At 49.9% G+C, this 17,768-nt stretch overlaps 1 protein-coding gene across 4 annotated transcripts in view; it reads right to left on the bottom strand.

Annotated features, from left to right (window-relative positions):
* Positions 1-5,621: 5,621 nt before the first annotated feature.
* NOS3 (nitric oxide synthase 3) overlaps positions 5,622-17,768 on the bottom strand; it is a 39,508-nt gene continuing 27,361 nt past the window's right edge. For 3 of the 4 annotated variants that reach the window (XM_070767143.1, XM_070767146.1, XM_070767145.1), the window contains exons 20-26: positions 16,520-16,689; positions 15,877-16,087; positions 15,022-15,109; positions 13,220-13,341; positions 6,197-6,345; positions 5,915-6,109; positions 5,622-5,824 (exon numbers count right to left, since the gene is read on the bottom strand). In XM_070767143.1, coding sequence (XP_070623244.1) covers positions 5,693-5,824; positions 5,915-6,109; positions 6,197-6,345; positions 13,220-13,341; positions 15,022-15,109; positions 15,877-16,087; positions 16,520-16,689 — 1,067 coding nt within the window. In that variant the 3' untranslated portion in view covers positions 5,622-5,692. The remainder of the gene's footprint in view (positions 5,825-5,914; positions 6,110-6,196; positions 6,346-13,219; positions 13,342-15,021; positions 15,110-15,876; positions 16,088-16,519; positions 16,690-17,768) is intronic. The other variant, XM_070767144.1, reaches the window with a different exon arrangement.

Here is a 17,768-nt window from a genome sequence, read left to right as displayed (position 1 = left end):
CCTTCGCCGGCAAAGGCTTTTCTTATTTTGAATACGTATTCCGAGTGGGCTAGCAGGGAGATAGGGAGCGCGCGCAAAACCGCCCGTGCGCCCCCGACATTGAATATCACCTTCCGCCGGCCCCGCCTCTCATGCAAACCCCCTTGCTGAGAGCCCGGGGCGAAAGTCCTCTCGGCAAATGTGAGGCGGGCAGGGCGTGCGCGCGTCACCGCTGAGAAGAACGGAGAGAGAACGAGAGTGAGTGAAAGCAACAGACAGCAAGATAGAGAGAAAGTGAGAAAGAGAGAGTGAGAGAAAGGGGGGGAGAGAAAGAGATAGCAAGAGAGAGAGAACAAGAGAGAGAAAGAGCGTGAGAAACAAAACAAGAGAGAAAGAGTGAGAGAGAGAAAGCAAAAGAGACAGAAAGAAAACAAGAGAGAGAAAGTGAGAAGAAGAGAGAGAAAGAGGGGGAGAGAAAGAGAGAGGGGGGAGAGAGAGAGGGAGAAAGAGAGGGAAAGGGGGGAGAGATAGCAAGAGAGGGAGAGAGAAAGAGAGAGGGAAAGGGGGAGAGAGGGGGGAGAGAAAGAGGAGATAAAGGAAGAGGAGAGAGAGAAAGGAAGAGAAAGAAAGAAAGAGGGATAGAAAGAGAGAGAGTGAGAGATGCTCAGTGAGCCTTTCTTTGAAGTTGCCTTTCTTTCTTTCTTTCTCTTTCTTTCTTGCTCTTTTTCTTTCTCTCTTTTACCTTTCCTTCCTCTATTTCTTTTCTTTCTCCTTCCTACCTTCTTCCCTCCCTCCCTCCAGTCCTTCCTCTCTTACTCTCCCCTTTCATAAGTTTCCTTGCTTCCTTCCTCTGTTCCTGTCCCTTCCCTCTTTCTTTCCTTCTTTCTTTCTTCCTTCCTTCCTTTCCTCCCTTCCTTTCCTCCCTCCATTTCTTGCTTTCCTTTTCCTTCCTCCCTTCTTTCCTCCCTCATTCCCTTCTTTCACTCCTTCCTCTCTTACTCTCCCCTTTCACACCTTTCTTTGCTTCTTTGCACCCTTCTTCTGTTCCTGTACCTTCCCTCTTTCCTTCCTTCCTTCCCACCCTCCGTCCATTCATTCACCCATTCCTCTCTTGATCGCCCCTTTTACGGCGCCGCTGACAGCTAGCTCCCCCCCCCCCACCGGGCCATGGAAAACTGGTCTAGCTGAAAGCCGGTCCCTGGTGCAAAAAAGGTTGGGGACCTCTGCCCTAGAAGACCCAACTTGGCCCTCCCCCTGCTCTAGGAGGGGGTGGGCACGGTAGGCGGGAATATGCAAATGGGAGGCGTGGCTGCTCAGCAAGTGAGAAGGCAGCGACAACTCAGAAAAGGTGGGAAAAACAGCCACAAAATGGCCACCCTCAGCTTCTCAGTGCAGGCCCTGCCCCTTTTTGAGGGAAACCTGACAGCCCCGCCCCCAGGCGGAGCCTCTGGAGCCCTGTCTGAGGTAGAGGCAATGTATACAGTAAGTATGGTGATAGCTTTGTGTACTAATACAATACAGTAGGAAGGAAGGAAAGAAGGAATAGAGGAGGAAGGAAGGAACAGAGGAAGGGAAAAGAGGAAGGAAGAGGAAAGGAATAAGGGAGGAAGGGAAAGGAGGGAGGGAGAAAAGGGAGGAAGGAAGGAACAGGAAGAAAAGTAGAGGAAGGAAGGAGCAAAGGAAGGAATAGAGGAAGAAGGAACAAAAGAAAGGAATAGGGGAAGGGAAGGAACAAAGAAAGGAAGAGAGGAGGAAGGAGGCCGATCTGCCATGTGTGACTGAAACCTGGCTGGGCCCAAAGGGAGGAGTTCCTCTCAGAAATATGCCCAGCTGGGTTTCAGGTATGGCATCAGCCGCGACCCCAGGTATGGCATCAGCCGCGTGGCCTCGTTGCCTCTGAGATTGCGGGTTGTGAGTCACTCCTTGTGAAGTTGGATTCAGGGGTTCAGGTGGGCTTGTTACTCATGTACCTGCCTCCCAGCTGCGTGTCAACAGTCCTGTCTGTGCTGCTCGAGGAGGTGGCTGGGTTGGCGGTGGAGTTCCCCGGACTTATTGTCCTGGGGGACTTCAATCTGCCATCGCTCGGTTCCTCTGGACTGGCACGAGTTCATGGCCACCATGACAACCATGGACCTGACCCAAGTAGTTCAGGGTCTGACTCACGAGGGGGGACACACACCCGACATGGTATTCCTCTCGGAGCAATTGAGTAATGGTCTGAGACAAAGGGGCTTAGAAACATTGCCTTTGTCATGGTCAGACCATTTTGTACTGTGGCTCGATTTCCTGGCTCCAATCCTCCCCCGCAGGGTGGCGGAACTGATTAGGAGGTTCCGCCCCAGATGCTTTTAGAGGGCGCTTGGGGTTCTACCAGATTCACTCATCCACAGCTCGGTGGAGTCTCTTGCTGAGGCCTGGAACAATTGCGCCACTGCGACCTCTCTGTGGCACTAGATCCCGTAGAGCTCCATGGTTCAACAAGGAGCTCCGGGAGTTGAAACGCCAGAAGAGACGTCTAGAGAAACAATGGAGGAAGAGTAAGTCCGAATCCGATCGAACATTTGTTAGAGCTTTTATTAAGACCTACAAAGTGGTGCTCAAGGCAGCAAGATGCGCGTACCATGCCACCTTGATTGCATCAGCGGAATCCCGCCCGGCCACTCTGTTTAGGGTGACCCACTCCCTTCTAAATCAGAGGGGAGTTGGGCTAAACGTCTTTGTCCATCCGTCTGGTAGGAGTTTGACTTGGTGACACTTGATGAAGTGGACAAGGCCATTGGTACTGTGAGTTCCGCCACCTGTTTACTGGATCGGTGTCCCTCTTGGTTTGGTTTCGGCTGGCTGAGGTGATACAGAGCTGGGTCCAGGAGATTGTCAACACCTCCTTGGGGAGGGGGTCCTTTCCGGCTCCTTATAAGGAGGCACTTGTGCGCCCCCTCCTCAAGAAGCCTTCCCTGGACCCAGCCGTGCTCAACAACTATCGTCCAGTCTCTAACCCTCTGTTTATGGGGAAGGTTGTTGAGAAGGTAGTGGCGCTCCAATTCCAGCGGTCCTTGGAAGAAGCCGATTATCTAGGCGCTCAGCAGTCCAGTTTCAGGCCCGGCTACACCACGGAAACTGCTTTGGTCGCATTGATGGATGATCTCTGGCGGGCCTGGGACAGGGGATTGTCCTCTGTCCTGGTGCTTCTTGACCTCTCAGCGGCTTTCGATACCATCTACAATGGTATCCTTCTGCGCCGGCTGGGGAGGTTGGGAATGGGAATCATTGTTCTTCAGTGGTTCTCCTCCTACCTCTCCGGTTGGTCACAGTTGGTGTTAGTGGGGGGTCAGAGGTCAACCTCTAGGTTTCTCCCTTGTGGGGTGCCTCAGGGGTCAGTCCTCTCCCCCCTGCTATTTAATATCTATATGAAACCGCTGGGTAAGATCATCCAAGGACATGGGGTGAGGTATCATCAATATGCTGATGATATCCAGTTATACATCTCCACCCCATGTCCAGTCAACGAAGCAGTGGAAGTGATGTGCCGGTGCCTGGAGGCTGTTGGGGTCTGGATATGGGTGTCAACAAGCTCAAACTCAATCCAGACAAGACGGAGTGGCTGTGGGTTTTGCCTCCCAAGGACAATTCCATCTGTCCTTCCATTACCCTGGGGGGGGGAGTATTGACCCCCTCAGAGAGGGTTCACAACTTGGGCGTCCTCCTCGATCCACAGCTAACATTGGAACAACATCTTTCGGCTGTGTCGAGGATGGCGTTTGCCCAGGTTCTCCTTGTGCATCAGTTGTGGCCCTATTTGGACAGGGAGTCATTGCTCACAGTCACTCATGCCCTCATCACCTCAAGGTTCGATTACTGCAACGCTCTCTACATTCGTTCTGCCACATGAATCCCAGCGACCAGTTAGGTCCCACAGAGTTGGCCTTCTCCAGGTCCCGTCAACTAAACAATGTCGTTTGGCGGGACCCAGGGGAAGAGCCTTCTCTGTGGTGGCCCCGAACCTTTGGAACCAACTCCCCCCAGATATCAGAGTTCCCCGATTCCTTTCGTAAGCTTCTTAAAACCCACCTCTGTCGTCAGGCATGGGGGAATTGATACTTTCCCTCCCCCTAGGCTTATAAAATTTATGCATGGTATGCTAGTATGTATGATTGGTTTCTAAATTGGGATTTTAAATTAATTTAAATATTAGATTTGTTTACATTGTATTGTTATTGCTGTGAGCCGCCCCGAGTCTGTGGAGAGGGGTGGCATACAAATCTGATAAATAAATAAATGGGGCTTCCTTTGAAAAGTGTTCGGAAACTTCAGATCATGCAGAATGCGGCCACGAGAGCTATCATGGGTTTTCCTAGATTTGCCCACGTTTCTACAACACTCTGGGGTCTACACTGGCTGCAAATCAGTTTCCAGTCACAATTTAAAGTGTTGGTAATGACCTTTAAAGCCCTTCATGGCATTGTACCAGAATACCTCCGGAACAGCCTTCTACCGCATGAATCCCAGCGGCCGATAAGGTCCCACAGAGTTGGCCTTCTCCGGGTCCTGTCAACCAAACAATGTTGTTTGGTGGGCCCCAGGGGAAGAGCCTTTTCTGTGGTGGCCCCAGCCCTCTGGAATCAACTCCCCCCAGAGATTAGAACGTCCCCCACCCTCCTTGTTTTTTGCAAGTTACTCAAGACCCACCTATATCGCCAGGCATGGGGGAACTAGGACATCTCCCCTAGGCTTTCTTATGTTTTATGTTTGGTATGTATGCGTTGTATGGTTTTTAATTGTTGGGGGTTTAATATAATTTTTATTATTAGATTTGTTCCATTGTTATACTGTTTTTATTGCTGTTGTGAGCCGCCCCAAGTCTTCGGAGAGGGGCGGTATGCAAATGTAATAAATTGAATTGAAATTGAAATTGAATAGATGAGGAAGGAAGAGAGGAAGGAAGAAACAAGAAATAAGGAATAGAGGAAGAGAAAGAAGGGAGGAAGGAAGGAAGGAATAGAAGAAGGAGCAAAAAGGGAGAGGAAGGAACAAAAGAAGGAAAGTAGAAGGTGAAGGAAGGAATAGAGGAGGAAGGAAGGAAAAGGGACAAAGGAAGGAATAGAGGAAGGAAGGAACAAAAGAGGTATAGAGGAAGGGAAAGAAGGGGAGGAAGGAATAGAGGAAGGAAGGAGAGAAAAGGGGGAGGAAGGAACAAAGGAAGGAAAGTGTAGAGGAGGAAGGAGGGAAGGAAGGAAGGAATAGAAGGAAGGAAAAGGAACAAAGGAAGGAATAGAGGAAGGAAGGAATAAAGGAAGAAGGGAGGAAGGAAAAATGAGGAAGGAAGGATGGAAGGAACAAAGGAAGGAAGGAAGAGAGGGAGGAAGGGACAAAAAGGAATAGAGGTAGGGAAAGAATGAAGGGAAGGAAGAAGGAAGGAAGGAAGGAAGAAGAATAGGAGGAAGGAGAGAAAGAAGGCAGGGAGGAAGGAAGGTATAGAGGAGGAAGGAAGGGAGGGAGGAATAGACGAAGGAAGGAACAAAGGAACTTTTGTGTGTGTCGTTGTGTATGTGTGTGCATGCGTGCATTCTGGCCTATTTTTTGCCACCCTGTATCTCGAATTCGGCCCGTTACGCTACGCATAAGGAAGGAAGGAAGCACAGGGATGCTGACGGCGGTGGCCACGCCAGGTCTTTAATAGGGGGTCCCGAGTAAAGGGGATGTAAAGGGGATGTCTCTACTCTCTGGGCTCACTCACGAGGCCACTTTTCCGTCCCTGCTTGGAGAAGGAGAGGCTGCGTATGCGTGATGCCACTTCCTGTGTGCGGAACGTCAGGCCAAAGATGTCCTCATGGTAGCGGTTCTGGTCCTAAAAGAGGGGGTGTTGAAGGACAAGACTACTCCCACCCCTCAATGGCCGTCGCCGCCCCCCTCCCTGTGTGTGAGCCAGCGTGCGTACCCGTAGCTCGCTGACAGTGTCGCCGGCTTCCACCAAGGACATCCTCCCTTCCTGCGCCAGGATCTGCTGGATAGTCTGCAGGACCCCTGTTGCCATGGTGACGTCACCACAGACGTAGATATGGCCTTCGCACCGGCTCAGGACGTCGAACACATGGTCGGCCAGGTGGAGACGGAGCAAATCCTGGACGTAAGTCTGGAGTAAGGGGGGAGCAAGAGAATCAGTGAGCGGAGGACTCGTCGTCTCGACGAGGAAGATTCAGGATGAAGTAAAAGGGGGTACCTTGGGGTAATCGGGGTCCCGCGAGAAACCGGTGAGGACGCGGCGCAGGGCACCCGCCTCCTGCGCCTCTCGGATCTCCTCAGAGTAGATGTGGTCATGCTGGGAGCTACGGCAGCCAAAGATGAGGGTCATCTCGCCGGTGGAGAGGCCTGGAAGGAGCAAACTCAGACATACTCACACCGCACTTTGGACATCAACTTTATGAGAAGAGCCCTCCATTCCTCCTCTTGCAACAGAATACGCTACACCACGAGACTTCTACTCGGTCAGTGGAGAAAGCTTACAACGATGTTGCCTTCAATACAACCATAAAATCATATGCTACAACGTCCTTGTTGATGACGATGTCGGCTTCCACCATAACCACACACAAGCACACAACAGATACAAACTCAATGTCAACCGCTCCAAACTCGACTGCAGGAAATACAACTTGAGTAACCGAGGAGTTGATGCATGTAATGCACTCCCTGACTCTGTAGTATCATTCCCTAACCCCTCAGACTATCCATGGTTGACTTCTCCCGATTCCTAAGAGGTGAGTAAGTACACCAGCATGCCTTCCGTCCCCTGTCCTCAGGTTTCTCTCTGACAAGTATGCTGTATGCAACTATTCTCTTTGTATACCACCAATACGCACTTGACAATCAATACAAAATAAATACTTAAGACTTCCGTAATGCATTCAACAGAGTAGACCACAGCGTACCTCTTAGTAAACTAGACAATGGTGGGATGGACGGCATCGCCAGCAGACGGCGCTGTAAATGGCTGACAAACTGCACTCCCGCGGTCCGTAAGAATACTCCAAGGGGTATCCGGGAAGTAAGATTACAAAGCATGTAGCTCTCGCGGGGGAAATTGGCCTTACTATTATATAGTTGTCTATAACTGTCTGGTTTGGTTCGGCAACTCAACAAGACTGACACGGACTTCAGGGGAGAATCAGGACTGCCGAAAAAACAATGGCTGCCAATCTGCTTTCATTGAGGACCAGTAGACTGCGTGAGTCAAAAAGAGGGCCCCACGATCTTATCTATCGCTCTATTATCTATTCAGCAGAACATACATCTTTATATTACAGTGATCCCCCGGTTATTGCGTTCCCGACCATTGCGAACAGGCTAATTTGCGATTTTTCAACCCGGAAGTCAAAACACCATCTGCGCATGCATGCCCTTTTTTCTATGGGCACGCATGCGTAGATGGCGCCGGGCAGATCAGCTGCTGGGCGGCTTCCCTGGGTCTTCCCCCTCTTGCTGGCGGGAGGGCGAGCGGCGGGCATCAGCGAGGAGTTTCCCCACCGCCCACGCAAACTCCTCGCTGCCACTCGCCGGCCCTTCGCCCGCCCACGCCGTTCGCTCCCCCTCTTGCTGGTGGGAGGGCGAGAAGCCCTCCCCAGCACCCGCTCGCCCACCCTTCGCCGCTCGCCCGCCCTTCGCCCTGGCCCGGAGCAGCCGACAGAGGTAGACGGATGATCCATCGCCGCTTCTTCCCAGCGGAGAAATTCCAGCCCCCACCTGGTCCCGCCCGATCCTCCTCCCTGAGGCAGCTCGCCCTCCCATGGCCGCTTCCTCCACCCTCCATCGCAAGCCCTCGCCAACGCAGCCAACGCGCGCTGCGATCTTCAAGCCCGGCTCCTTTCGGCCCAGCATCCCGGGCCAAGCGGCTGCCTTCCGTCACTGAGCCTGGCTCGCCCGGAAGATCGTAGCGCACGTTGGCTGCGCCGGCGAGGGAAGCCAAGCCGGCAGCAACATCGCCGCCGCCACAGCCAACGGCGCTACGATCTTCCGGGCGAGCCAGGCTCAGTGACGGAAGGCAGCCGCTTGGCCCGGGATGCTGGGCCGAAAGGAGCCGGGCTTGATCCGCTGAGCCTGGCCGGCTTGGCTTCCCTCACCGGCGCATGCAACACGCGCTGCCATCTTCCGGGTCAGCCAGGCTCAGCGGATCAAGCCCGGCTCCTTTCAGCCCAGCATCCCGGGCCAAGCGGCTGCCTTCCGTCACTGATGCAATCACAGCAAATCGTCTTAAAATGTGCTGTTATGGCAAAACTTTTTACATTTGATTTGTTTTCACTGAGATTCTTGCCAACGTTCTATTATTTTTGGTTTGTACTTTTCCCCTCTTCTTATCTGTCACTAACTTCTCTATGTTCAGATAATATTACTTTTCATTTTTGCACAGTTTTGTGTGGGTCCGGGGGGTGCTGGCAACCCGCCCATGCCGGCGGCGACGTTTTAAAACAGCCGCGCGGCTTTCCAATGAGTCCCGAAGACAAACGCGGAAGTTTGACGTTTGTCTTCGGGACTCATTGGAAAGCCGCGCGGCTGTTTTAAAACGTCGCCGCCGGCATGGGGGGCTTGCCAGCACCCCCCGGACCCCCAACCCGGGTTTGGGGGGCTGCTAGGAAGCCCCCCATGCCGGCGGCGACGTTTTAAAACAGCCGCGCGGCTTTCCAATGAGTCCCGAAGACAAACGTCAAACTTCTGTGTTTGTCTTCGGGACTCATTGGAAAGCTGCGCGGCTGTTTTAAAACGTCGCCGCTGGCATGGGGGGCTTCCTAGCAGCCCCCCAAACCCAGGTTGGGCCCATGCTGGCGGCGACGTTTTAAAACAGCCGCACGGCTTTCCAATGAGTCCCCTTCCCAGGAACCCCAATCTTCGGCTCCTCGCTAGCGCTGCGGAAGTAAAAACACCATCTGCGCATGCGCAGATGGTGTTTTTACTTCCGCAGTGCTACTTCGCGAAAACCCGATCATTGCTAGGGGTCCTGGAACGGAACCCTCGCAATGATCGGGGGATCACTGTATATGCACTTTATATTTTTTCTATTATATTTATATGCACTTTATATTTTTTCTATTTTTCTATTCTATTTTATATTGTATATTCTGAGACTTTTAGTAATGTTTTTATGACTATTAACTATTTTATTAATTTAATCTATTTTTAACTATTGGGGATTTCTTAACTAATGGATGATTGGGATGTATGTAACACTGTGCATGAGACGAATGAGTGGTATGACTGAGATGGTTGGGGGGGGTCACGGTATGGATGAGGTGAATGGTAATAGTATGAATGACGGATTTGGCCCACCTGACACCCGAGAGGCGGGAGGGGATGGGGCACCGATCTCTGGGGTCGCAGAGGGTCGGAATATTCCGGTATTGCTGGGGAGAGGCAGATATGGCGGGGGCCACGGAGTTAGCCGTTCCAGGGGAACGAGGGATCGTTGCCTTATAACGATCCCTTGTTCTGGCTCCGTGAGCCCAACCTTGGACGCTGGTGATGAGTGCAATTCTGGCCCTGGGCTCAAGTTGCTGCTGCTTAATGCCAGGTCGGTGGTAAATAAAGCTCTCCTCATCCGGGATCTGATCCTGGATGAGGAGGCCGACCTGGCATGTATTACTGAAACCTGGCTGGGCCCAGAGGGAGGAGTTCCTCTCTCTGAAATCTGCCCAGCCGGGTTTCAGATATGGCATCAACCTCGACCCCAGGGAAGGGGGGGGAGTGGCTATTATAGCCAGGGAGCGCCTTTGCCTACGTGGACTCATTGCTCCAGAGATTGTGGGTTGCGAGTCTCTCCTGATGAAGTTGGACCTAGGGGTTCAGGTGGGCTTATTTCTCACGTACCTGCCTCCCAGCTATGTGTCAAAAGCCCTGCCTGTGCTACTCGAGGAGGTAGCCGGGTTGGCGGTGGAGTTCCCCAGACTTATTGTCTTGGGGGACTTCAACCTGCCGTCACTCGGCGAAACCTCTGGGTTGGCACAGGAGTTCATGGCCACCATGACAGCCATGGACCTGACTCAAGTAGTTCAGGGTCCGACTCATGAGGGAGGACACGCACCTGACATGGTATTCCTCTCTGAGCAACTGAGTAATGGTCTGAGACTAAGGGGCTTAGAAGCATTGCCTTTGTCATGGTCAGACCATTTTCTACTATGGCTTGACTTCCTGGCTCCAATCCTTCCCCGCAGGGAGGCGGAACCAATTAAGATGTTCCGCCCCACCTTCGGAGGGGGTAGAAAGGATCCCAAGGCAGAGCGCTGCCGAAGAGACCCCGATGCGATCTCCTCCAAACCGGAAGCCTGCAGCGGAGGCTCTTGATCGGATTGCGCCTTTGCGACCTCTCCGCGGCGCTAGACCCCGTAGAGCTCCATGGTTCAACGAGGAGCTCCGGGAGTTGAAACGCCAGAAGAGACGTCTAGAGAAGCGATGGAGGAAGAGTAAGTCTGAATCTGATCGAACACTTGTAAGAGCTTTTATTAAGATTTACAAAGTGGCGCTCAAGGCGGCAAGATGCGCGTATCATGCCGCCTTGATTGCATCAGCGGAATTCCACCCGGCCGCTCTGTTTAGGGTGACCCGCTCCCTTCTTAATCAGAGGGGAGTTGGGGAGCCCTTACAGAGTAGTGCCGAGGACTTTAACAAGTTTTTCGCTGATAAAATCGCTCAGATTCGGGCGGACCTCGACTCCAATTGGAAAACAGAGTCGGCTGACAATGAGTCAGTCGAGGTGACTGGGGCCCGTACTTGTCCACCTGTCTGGGAAGGGTTTGATCTGGTGACACCTGATGAAGTGGACAAGGCCATTGGAGCTGTGAGTTCCGCCACCTGTTTACTGGATCCGTGTCCCTCCTGGCTGGTTTCGGCCAGCAGGGAGGTGACACGGAGCTGGGTCCAGGAGATTATCAACGCTTCCTTGGGGAGGGGATCCTTTCTATCATCCTATAAAGAGGCGCTCATGCGCCCCCTCCTCAAGAAGCCTTCCCTGGACCCGGCCGTTCTTAATAACTACCGTCCAGTCTCCAACCTTCCCTTTATGGGGAAGGTTGTTGAGAAGGTGGTGGCACTCCAGCTCCAACGATCCTTGGAAGAAGCCGATTATCTAGGTCCCCAGCAGTTGGGTTTCAGACCCGGTTACAGCACGGAAACTGCTTTGGTTGCGTTGATGGATGATCTCTGGCGGGCCCGGGACAGGGGTTTATCCTCTGTCCTGGTGCTTCTTGACCTCTCAGCGGCTTTCGATACCATCGACCATGGTATCCTTCTGCACCGGCTGGAGGGGTTGGGAGTGGGAGGCACTGTTCTCCAGTGGTTCTCCTCCTACCTCTCCGGTTGGTCGTAGTCGGTGTTAGTGGGGGGTCAGAGGTCGACTCCGAGGTCTCTCCCTTGTGGGGTGCCTCAGGGGTCGGTCCTCTCCCCCCTGCTATTTAATATCTACATGAAACCACTGGGTGAGATCATCCAAGGGCATGGGGTGAGGTATCATCAGTACGCTGGTGATACCCAGCTTTACATCTCCACCCCATGTCCAGTCAACGAAGCAGTGGAAGTGATGTGCTGGTGTCTGGAGGCTGTTGGGGCCTGGATGGGTGTGAACAGACTCAAACTCAACCCGAATAAGACGGAGTGGCTGTGGGTTTTGCCTCCCAAGGACAATTCCATCTGTCCTTCCATTACCCTGGGGGGGAAACTTTTGACCCCCTCAGAGAGGGTCCGCAACTTGGGCGTCCTCCTCGATCCACAGCTCACATTAGAGAAACATCTTTCAGCTGTGGCGAGGGGGGCGTTTGCCCAGGTTCGCCTGGTGCACCAGTTGCGGCCCTATTTGGACCGGGACTCACTGCTCACAGTCACTCATGCCCTCATCACCTCGAGGCTCGACTACTGTAACGCTCTCTACATGGGGCTACCTTTGAAAAGTGTTCGGAAACTTCAGATCGTGCAGAATGCAGCTGCGAGAGCAGTCATGGGCCTACCTAGGTATGCCCATGTTTCACCAACACTCCGCAGTCTGCATTGGTTGCCGATCAACTTCCGGTCACAATTCAAAGTGTTGGTTATGACTTTTAAAGCCCTTCATGGCACTGGACCAGAATATCTCCGAGACCGCCTGCTGCCGCATGAATCCCAGCAACCGATTAGGTCCCACAGAGTGGGCCTTCTCCAGGTCCCGTCAACTAAACAATGTCGGTTGGCGGGCCCCAGGGGAAGAGCCTTCTCTGTGGTGGCCCCGACCCTCTGGAACCAACTCCCCCCGGAGATTAGAACTGCCCCTACTCTCCTTGCCTTTCGTAAACTCCTTAAGACCCACCTGTGTCGTCAGGTATGGGGGAACTGAGACATCTCCCCCGGGCATATACAATTTATGAATGGTATGTGTGTATGTATGTGTGCTTAGAAAATGGGGTTTTTAAAATGTTTTTAGTAGGAATTTAGATTTGCTGAAACTGTTTTCTGTTATTCTGTTGTGAGCCGCCCCGAGTCTGCGGAGAGGGGCAGCATACAAATCTAAATAAACATAAACATAACATAAACAACATAAACATCTATCCGTCCGTCCGTCCGTCCGTCCGTCCGTCCATCCATCCATCCATCAATCCATCCATCCATCTATCATATCTACCTATTATCTATCTATCCACCCATCTATCTATCCAGCCATCTATCTATCCACCCATCTTTCTATCTATTGTCTATCTATCTATCTATCTATCTATCTATCTATCTATCTATCTATCATCTGTCTCTCTCTATCATCTATCTTTCTATCTTTCTATCTATCTATCTATCTATCTCTATCTATCTATCTATCTATCTATCTATCTATCTATCTATCTATCTCTATTATCTATCCGTCCGTCCGTCTGTCTGTCTATCTATCATCTGCCTCTATCTATCTATCTATCTATCTATCTATCTATCTATCTATCTATCTATCTATCTATCTATCTATCTATCTACCTACCTACCTATCTATCATCTATCTATCTCTCTATCTCTCTATCTATCTATCTATCTATCTATCATCTGTCTCTATCTCTCTATTATTTATCCGTCCATCCATCCATCCATCCACCCATCTGTCTGTCTGTCTATCTATCATCTGTCTCTATCTATCTATCTATCTATCTATCTATCTATCTATCTATCTATCTATCTATCCATCCATCCATGACAGCCATCAATCACCACCAGTCTCCCCTTCCCGGGTACCCCTCCCTCTCCTTCAACTCACCTCTCGTCTTTATCTCGTGTTGCCTTTGTTGCCAGAATCCCCGAAAGGGGGCGATACCGGTTCCAGGCCCGACCAGGATGCATGGAGCTGTGGGGTCCGAAGGGAGCTGGAAATTCAGGGTGCTGTTCGTAGCCAGAGAGGGAGTAAAGGAGTTGTAGCTACTCCATGGTAGCTCTCCTTTTGTTCTCCCCCTCCCCGCGAGTTTCAGGGATCCCCTCCCGCTTTGCGGCGCAGCGCCAGTGAAGGACGGCATGCTCTACTTTATGGTCCGATCAAGAAAGAAAAAAAGAAAGAAAGAAAGAAAGAGAAGAAAGAAGGAAAGAAGAGAGAGAGAAAGAAAGAAGGAAAAGAAAAAGAAAGAGAGAAAGATGGTAGGCAGGAAGGAAAGAAGACAGAACACAGAAAGAAGGGAGAAGGTAGGGAAGAAAGAAGGAAGAGAGAGAGAGAAAGAAAAAGAAAGAAAAAGAGAAGGACAAAAAGGTAGAAAGGAAGAAAAGAAAGAAAGAAAGAAAGAGAAAGATGGTAGGTAGGAAGTGAGAGAAGGTAGGGAAGAAAGAAGGAAGGGAGGAAGAGAGAGAGGGGGAAAGAAAGAAAAAGAGAAAAGAAAAAAAGAGAAAGAAAGAAAGAGAAGAAAGAAAGAAAGAAATAAGGATGGTAGGTAGGAAGGCAAGAAGACAGAAAAAAGAAAGAAGGGGAAAAGTGGGAAGAAAGAATGAAGGAAAAGAAAGAGAAAGGAAAAGAAATAAAGAAAAGAAAGAAAGAAAAGGATGGTAGGTAGGAAGGAAAGAAGACAGAACAAAGAAAGAAGGGAGAAGGGAGGGAAGGAAGAAGGAAGGAAGAGAGAGAGAGAAAAGGAAAGAAAGAAAGAGGACAGAAAGAAAGAGAAGGATGGCAGGTAGGAAGAAGACAGAAAAAAGAAAGAAGGGGAAGGGAGATAAGAAAGAAGGAAAAAAGAGAGGGGGGAAAGAAAGAAAAAGAGAAAAGAGAGAAAAAAGAAAGAGAGAAAGAAAGAGAAGAAAGAAAAAAGAAAGAAAGAGAGAGAAGGATGGTAGGTAGGAAGGAAAGAAGACAGAAAAAAAGGCAGGGAAGAAGGAAGGAAGGAAGAGAGAAAGAGAAAGGGAAAGAAAAAGAGAAAAGAAAGAGAGAGAAAAAGAAAGAAAGAAAGAAAGAAAGAAAGAGAAAGATGGCAGCTAGTAAGGAAAGAAGACCGAAAAAAAGAAATAAGGGAGAAGGGAGGGAAGAAAGAATGAAGGAAAGAAGGAAGAGAGAGAGAGAAAGAAAGAAAGAAAGAGAAATATGGTAGGTAGGAAAGAAAGAAGACAGATTAGCCAGATAGCAGGAAATCCGACAATTCGAGCCTAATGTAAATCCGACGTCGCAGCTGATTGCCGGAAATTACCAGTTTGGCCAAACCTGTAGCGATTTTTTTTAACCGATCGCCGGAAATTACCAGTTCGGCTGAACCAGTAGCTATTTTTTTTTTTTACCTATCGTTGGAAAATACTAGTTTGGTCGAACCTGTAGCGATTTTTTTTAAGTAATCGTCTGAAATTACCAGTTCGTCCGAACATCCTGGTTGGCCGAAGACACAGAGGCAGGATGGGAGGGAGACAGTGGTGGGATGCCGAGAGCACCACAAGACCCGCCAATGACACAATTTTCGGCGATTTTTGGTGATTTCCCCCCCTTCACTTCACAGCATCTCAAATGCAACAGAAAGACACAAGATGCGTCGGGGAGAGAGAGAGAGAGAGAAAAAAAGCCCGTCGAAGGACTCCAAATCTCATCAGGAGCTTCCTCACCTTCGGATGAAAGCCGGCACCATCTCGCCTGGAGAGAGCTGCGACAGCCACGTGGAACAGACTCCGTAGTGCATGGGGCCCTTCCCATCTAAGGGGAGAAAATGGAGATACGCCAACATGAGGCCCACGCAATTGCCTTCCGCCTGCCATTTCCTGTCCCAGCTAACTTGCCGCCATTTGATTTCATTTTTAAATTTTTTTAAAAAAAATTATCCTTCATGTTTCATTCCTTCCCTCCTTTTTGTGTCCTTTTATTATTCTATTCCACTGTTGTGGTGGTTGTTTTTGATATTAGTGTTCACTTTTGTCCTGTGGCAAGTTGTCCTGAGGCGAATTGGCCATGGCGAGTTGTCTCACAGTGAGTTATTCTGAAGTAAATTGATGGCAGCGAGTTGTCTCACAGCAAATTGTTCTGAGGCGAATTGGTCATGGAAAGTTGTTTCACAGCTAGTCGTCCTGAGACAAATTGGCCATGGCAAGTTATCTCACAGCCCGTTGTCCTGAGGGGACTTGCCATCCCTTAGCGAGTGGCTCTCAGGCAAATTGGCTGGAGTGAGTTGCCTCACAACAAGATGTCCCTTAGTGACTAGTCCTGAGGTAAATTGGCTAAAGGGAATTATTTCTCAGTGGGTTGTACTGAGGCGAATTGGTCACAGCAAGTCTCATGGCTAGGTGTCCTGAGGTAAATTGTGCGTGACAAGTGGCCTGTGGCCAGAGGATCCCGGCGAGTTACAAATGTCAAATTGGCCATGACAAACTATTGTAGTTCCCCCACCCTTTACCGCAGGGCATTGTGACGTGTAAATGCCAACTCTCCTCCCTCCGAGGGCCCCCGATGTCCTCCCATCCACTCACCCTGACTGCGGTAGTTGAGGACGGCAACAGTGAGGTGCAGCTCCCCTGGGTGGGCGTCGGGCGCGGAGCTGACCGAGTACTGGCGGGCCTGTAGTAGGGGCAGCTGGGTGAGTAGGAGTGAGGTGGGTAGTGCCACTGAGGGAAACTCCTCCAATATCTCCACGACCGTCGGGCACCGGAACCACTTCCACTCCTCGTAGAGAAGGGAGTCCTGCGGGCACAAGAATCGGCATTTGGGAAAGCGATGGATTGGGAAAGAGAGAGAAAGAAAAGAGAAAGGAAGAAAGAAAAAGAGAGAGAAAGAAAGAGAAAGAAAGAAAAAGAGAGAGAAAAAGGAAAAAAGAAAGAGAAAGAGATTGAGAAAGAAGAGAGGAAGAAAAAAGAGAGAAAGAAAGAAAAAGAGAAAGAAAAGAGAGGGGAATAAAGAAAGAGAGAAAGAGAAAAAAGAGAGAGAGAAAAAGAAAGAGAAAGAGAAAGAAAGAGAAAAAAGAGAAAGAGAAAAAGAAAGAGAGAAAGAGAACGAAAGAAACAAGAGAGAAAGAAACAAAGAAAGAAACAAAGAAAGAAAGAAAGAAAGAAAGAAAGGGCAAGGGTGTCAAATCAGATGATCTCTGGGGTCCCTCATCCAATTCTCTGTCCCTACCTGGCTGAGCCGTTGTAACTTCATCCGCTCGGCTCGGTCTTCGGCTAAGTTGGCCAGGAGCTGGAGCAGCTGTGGGCTGGGGGCCGCAGTAATATCCAGCAAGTAGGTGAGCGCTTGGCGCAGGGTGCAGGGCGGGAGGCGCTGGGTGGGCACCCACATGCGTTTCACACCTATGATGGAGATATAGAGGCGGGTGAGAGGGGCGAGCAGAATTGAGAAAGAAAGGAAGGAAGAAGAAAGGAAGGAGAGAGAGGAACAGAGAGAAAGAAAGAAAAGAGAGAGAAAAAAGAAAAGAGAGAGAAAAGAAAAAGAGACAGAAAGAAAGAAGAAAGAAAGAAAATAGAGAGGAAGAGAGAAAAGAAGGAAGGAGATAGAGGAAGAAAAAAGAAAGAAAGAGAGAGGAAGAAATAAAAGAGAGAGAGAGAGAAAGAGAAAGAAGAAAAGAGAGAAGAGGGAAAAGAAAGAGAAAGGGAGAAAGAAGGAAGAGGGAAAAAGAAAGAGATAGAGAGAAAGAAAGAAATGAGAGAAAGAGAGAGAGAGAAGGAGAGAAGGAAAAGAAAGGAAAAAAAGAATGAAAGAAAGGGAGAGGAAGAAAGAAAGAAAGAAAAAAAGAAGGAAGAAAGAAAGAAAAAGAGAGAGAAAGAGAAAGAAAGAAAAAAGGAAAGAAAAACAAAAGAAAGAAAGAAAATAGAGGAAGAAAAAGAAAGAAAGAAATGAAAGAAAGAAACAAAGAAACAAAAGAAAGAAGAAAGAAAGAAGAAAGAAAGAGAAGGAATACAAGGAATAGAAAGAAGAAAGAAAGAAAAAGAAAGAAAATAGAGGAAGAGAAAGAAGGAAAAAAGGAAATAAAAAACAAAAAGGATAGAAAGAGAAACAGAAAGAAAGAAAGAAAGAAAAAAAGAAAGAAAAGAAAGAAAGACCACTTGGAATGCCGGGCTCGATTGTCATATGTTGAGGACAGGCCACCATTTTGGCTTCAATTGCGGTCGCACCTCGAGTATGATCCGTAATTCTGGGCTCATTCTAAGTCCTCCGAAATTGGGGGGCTCACCCCCATCCTTTTTTTCACAATCGTGGTCGTAAGTCAGGGACTCTCGGTGGACCGCTGACCCCACTGAGGGTTTGCTGGAAGGCGGGGCACCCCTGAGGTCTCTCGCACCCCATTTCCCTGTGTAGACGCAACTGTCCCTACCCTCCGCCGATGTCAACACAGGCATGCAAATGAGCACCAGTATGAAATTGAGAGCCA

Source organism: Erythrolamprus reginae, chromosome Z, assembly GCF_031021105.1.
Source record: "Erythrolamprus reginae isolate rEryReg1 chromosome Z, rEryReg1.hap1, whole genome shotgun sequence".
NCBI classification, from domain to species: domain Eukaryota; kingdom Metazoa; phylum Chordata; class Lepidosauria; order Squamata; family Dipsadidae; genus Erythrolamprus; species Erythrolamprus reginae.
This window is presented reverse-complemented; position numbering and strand designations above follow the sequence as displayed.